Below are 4,965 nucleotides of genomic sequence, written 5' to 3'. Positions count from 1 at the left end.
AAGAGTTGCGTTAGTGCACAGTAATAAAACATGGGTGATTCTAACAATTACAAGGAGAGTATAGGAGTTGCGTTAGTACACAGTAATAAAACATGGATGATTCTAACAATTACAAGGAGAGTAATAGGAGTTGCGTTAGTGCACAGTAATAAAACATGGGTGATTCTAACAATTACAAGGAGAGTATAGAAGGTGCGTTAGTACACAGTAATAAAACATGAATGATTCTATTGAAAAAATATCTCAATTCCTGCACCGATTTCAATATTGATAATTGCACCTAGTGGGTCTGCGGTGAGTTTGCACACTTACAACGATAAAATCCAGGATTCGATTGCCCGTGGTTGAGAGAGCGCAGATGGCCGATTGGGTAGTTTTGCGCTAAAACAAACAAAACACTGTAAAACAGTTGGATTAATACACTGTGTCAAATACGGCTAATTGCATTCACTAAACAAAAGCTGCGTAAGTACAGAGTAATATGTATTATATATGAAAGTTCTATAAACAAAAACTGTATTAGTACACAGTAATTTATATATGAAAGTTCTATAAAACAAAAACTGTATTAGTACACAGTAATTTATATTATATATAAAAGTTCTCTAAAACAAAAACTGTATTAGTACACAGTAATATATATTATATATGAAAGTTCTATAAAACAAAAACTGTATTAGTACACAGTAATATATATTATATATGAAAGTTCTATATAACAAAAACTGTATTAATACACAGTAATATATATTATATATAAAAATTTCATGAAATAGAAGCTGCATTTTTGTGAGGGGAAAATCCTATAAATGAAAAGATACTCTAGAATTGTGGTTTGAACCCAGGACTTGTCTAATAGGGTCCACGCTTTGTCAACTGAGTACTATCCGTTTTCATCTCCCCCCACTGGTTAGATAATTAGTAGGTTGTTTTTCTTCCCATAACATCCAAAATAAGAATTGAATAGGTTTTTGAATGAATATCACAACTAATGAAAATTATTCTTAATCAAATGTTTATGATCGACGCAAATATTTGATTAAACTGGTCTAATTTCGTGAAATATTTAGTTTACGACCCAAAATATCGTTAAAAGCTAGTGTACCTGACTGATCATTCTATGAATTTTAGTATTCAAAGAATTAATTTATTGGTTTATGACATTCAGTATTTGCAGTCCTTTTGTTAGACAGAATGACCTGTTTTAATGTTTTTTTTAGTTTTGATATATTTATAGTTAGCTTACTTTTGACCGAGTTCTAAATAAAAATAAAAGAATACAACGTTATGAAATAGGAGCTGTATTAACACATGACAATACAACGTTATGAAATAGAACTGTATTAACTCATGACAATACAACGTTATAAAATAGGAACTGTATTAATACATGACAATCTAACGTTATAAAATAGAAACTGTATTAACACATAACAGTACAACGTTATAAAATAGAAACTAGACAAGCACATAATAATACAGTGTTATAAAATAGGAACTGGATTAGCACATACCAATCCAACGTTATAAAATAGGAACTGCATTAGCACATAAAAATACAACGTTATAAAATAGGAGCTGTATTAACACATAACAATACAACGTTATACAATAGGAACTGGGTTAACACATGACAATACAACGTTATAAAATAGGAACTGGGTTAACACATGACAATACAATGTTATAAAATAGGAGCTGTATTAGCACATGACAATACAACGCTATGAAATAGGAACTTGATTAGCACATAACAATACACATGAACAAAAATGCTGAAAGTTGCATTAGTCCTCCGTAATAAGCGTGTATAAGAGCACTGATAAAACTACGATTCCGCATTAGGACATAGTAATATACATAGAAAACAGAAATGAAAAGATAGAACTTAATATAGCACTGAGTAAAATATAGCTTAGAACAATTGATTTGTGTTTATTATATCCATGATATCCAATGTACCTAACAGTTATTACACTGAACTGGTAGCAATTAATGTCGTTAATTGTTTTAATTAACTGAGATTAATACTACTGTAGTTCAGACAGTTTTCGGAATATGTTAAGTACTATTCTGCGATGTTTATATATAACTCACAATAACAGCGAGAAAAGCAGTAAAACTTACCGAAACGGTATTTCGATTTAGTGTATGGCCAGTAAAAATTTGAAAACATCACCCCACCGGTGGTTTTAATCACATCTATGGCATGTACGAATAAGTAGGACTTATTTCTCTATCCTTATACGCTCATTTTACGTCCACAATATCCGTGTGTCATTCATTATACAATAAAGCTTAGTAACAGCAATTGGAATATGTGTTTTAAAATAAGCTTGACTGCTATGTAATCTTTTTCAATGTTAAGTATGTAAAACATACAGTATTCTTAGTTCATGCTCACTTACTGTCTATGATATTACATGGTTAATTATGTTACTTACTGGTATGGTTGGCGAATAGCTTATAACCATGCATGACAGTATGTGATTATTTGAAAAGTACATCCTTTAAACATAACAGATGGTTAATACAGAAATATTGTTTGATCAACATTATGTTTGACAAATATTCGCTTTGACCCTGAGTTGGTCACAAATGTAATAATTTCAGCTGTTGAGATGACTATAGAAAAGTTTGAGATTCTCTAATTGACTGAAATATATTAATCGTTGGATATTTGGTTAATAAATATTTTGTTTTGGCACGCGCAGACAGCTTTGAAAAATGTCTGTAGACATAAATCTTGTGTTCTGAAACAGGTATAATGTGTGAATTTAAATATGATATATCTTGTGTTCTTAAACAGGTATAATGTGTGAATTTAAATATGATATATCTTGTGTTCTTAAACAGGTATAACGTGTGAATTTAAATATGATATATCTTGTGTTCTTAAACAGGTATAATGTGTGAATTTAGATATGATATATCTTGTGTTCTTAAACAGGTATAATGTGTGAATTTAAATATGATATATCTTGTGTTCTTAAACAGGTATAATGTGTTTAATTTAAAAATAATATATCTTGTGTTCTTGAACAGGTATAATGTGTTTAATTTAAAAATAATATATCTTGTGTTCTTGAACAGGTATAATGTGTTTAATTTAAAAATAATATATCTTGTGTTCTTAAACAGGTATAATGTGTTAATTTAAACATAATAAATCAGTTTGAATTCTAAGCTCTATATTTTAGTGTTTTTTCCTTTAATAGTACTGGATCTGAGATTTATAGATTGTTGTACGTCTGTTGGGTCTGTATCATTTTCATTTTTTTAACGGTTACGTTTTATATTAATTAAGCCTTTGAAACTGTGTATTTTTGTTTGTTTTTTTTGTATTGGCAGACCTACCAAGAGCTTCGGCCGGCAGTTCCATCATTACAGGGGAACTTTTTTCCTGGCTTGGATGATAGCCTGATGGGCCGAGCAGAAGCTCTTGCCGCCGTGGACATCAGCAAGTGTGGCCCTACCATTAGCACAGGACTACCTTTGAAGCACGACATGATGTACGCCCATCATGCAGGGATGGGTGGTGGCCATGCTGGTTCCACTAGTCGGGTCCATCACTCTCAAATGGGGCATCACGGTATGGACACGATGGATCTGCTGGAGCCACTGTGTCCTAGTTCCCTACCGCCACTGACCCTAACCGCCGAAACTAACGCCGTCAGCTCTCACGCTCACCCACAGCTCCATGGCCCCATCTATTCACACGGCATGAACGGCATGATGAGTGGTCACCCAGCGCTGGCTCAGCATCACGCTATGGCCATGCACGACACCGACACCGACCCACGCGAGCTGGAAGCTTTCGCAGAACGATTCAAGCAACGACGGATTAAACTCGGGGTAACACAGGCGGACGTGGGGAAGGCGCTTGCTAACTTGAAGCTACCAGGTGTTGGCTCCTTATCCCAGAGTACAATTTGTAGGTTTGAATCTCTCACCTTATCTCACAACAACATGGTCGCACTCAAGCCCATTCTGCAAGCTTGGCTGGAAGCAGCAGAGTCTCAGGCACGTAGTAAACGCCGCGACCCAGAATCGCCAGGGGTTTTGCCGAACGGCGAGAAGAAACGAAAACGAACGTCTATTGCCGCTCCTGAAAAGAGATCACTGGAAGCCTACTTTGCTGTGCAGCCTCGACCGTCCGGCGAAAAGATCGCTGCTATCGCTGAAAAGCTGGACCTGAAAAAAAATGTGGTCCGAGTGTGGTTTTGTAACCAGAGACAGAAACAGAAACGAATGAAATACTCGGCTAGTCAACTTTAGGCCAAATATGATAATTCTGACATTTACTATTAAAGTTTTTTGTCGTTTTGTATGCCGTAACATTGTATATACAGCAGTGTCACACTAATAGTGTTCCGGAGGCAGTTTGTGGTTTGAAAACTACAGCAGTGCCTATGAAAACAAACTTAAGTGTTTTGGACAATTTTCACTGTGGCAATTAACAGTCGAGTCACGTGTTTGTAATTTTTTGTGGTAAATATATCTTTCTTCCACTATATATGATTACCAAAGAGAGGGTGGAACTGCCTTCAGGTGATACCACAATCTTTCATTAGGATTGTCAGAACTTCGGTTCATGTAGTACTAATGACGATAAGAGAAATACTTAGTGTTTAACTAGTACCATTCCACTTTACTTTTCTTCAACTGAAAACCCATCCTTTTCCTATCATGCCGGATGTAACAGCCAGCTATTGTTGGGTTGGAATTTAGTACAAATTGTATAATTGTGAGAAAAACATGATGTTTTGATTACTTTTTTTTGTCAATATTTCATTTTGAGGATCATTTGGAAAGTGACTAGATTGACGAACATGAAATCAGCTTACTTTCACTAAAACTATAATAATACTTAGTTTTGTGTATTCAAGAAAGGATTTATTACAAGCACGCCTTTGGCAAATAACTTTAACAACTTCAAGCAACGTATTATGTGATTCGTTTATT

The 4,965-nt window shown here is 34.5% G+C and overlaps 1 protein-coding gene across 1 annotated transcript; it reads left to right on the top strand.

The window, feature by feature from the left end:
- Positions 1–3,351: 3,351 nt before the first annotated feature.
- Positions 3,352–4,278, top strand: LOC106476150 (inhibitory POU protein-like; the record flags this gene model as incomplete). Its single annotated transcript, XM_013936818.1, has 1 exon — positions 3,352–4,278. A coding segment is annotated over one exon (927 nt), but the record flags the coding sequence as incomplete, so codon positions are not given.
- Between the last annotated feature and the right edge of the window lie 687 nt (positions 4,279–4,965).

This window comes from Limulus polyphemus, unplaced genomic scaffold, assembly GCF_000517525.1.
Source record: "Limulus polyphemus unplaced genomic scaffold, Limulus_polyphemus-2.1.2 Scaffold9915, whole genome shotgun sequence".
Lineage (NCBI taxonomy): Eukaryota > Metazoa > Arthropoda > Merostomata > Xiphosura > Limulidae > Limulus > Limulus polyphemus.
The sequence above is the reverse complement of the archived record's forward strand: the minus strand, read 5'-3'. Positions and strand labels throughout refer to the sequence as shown.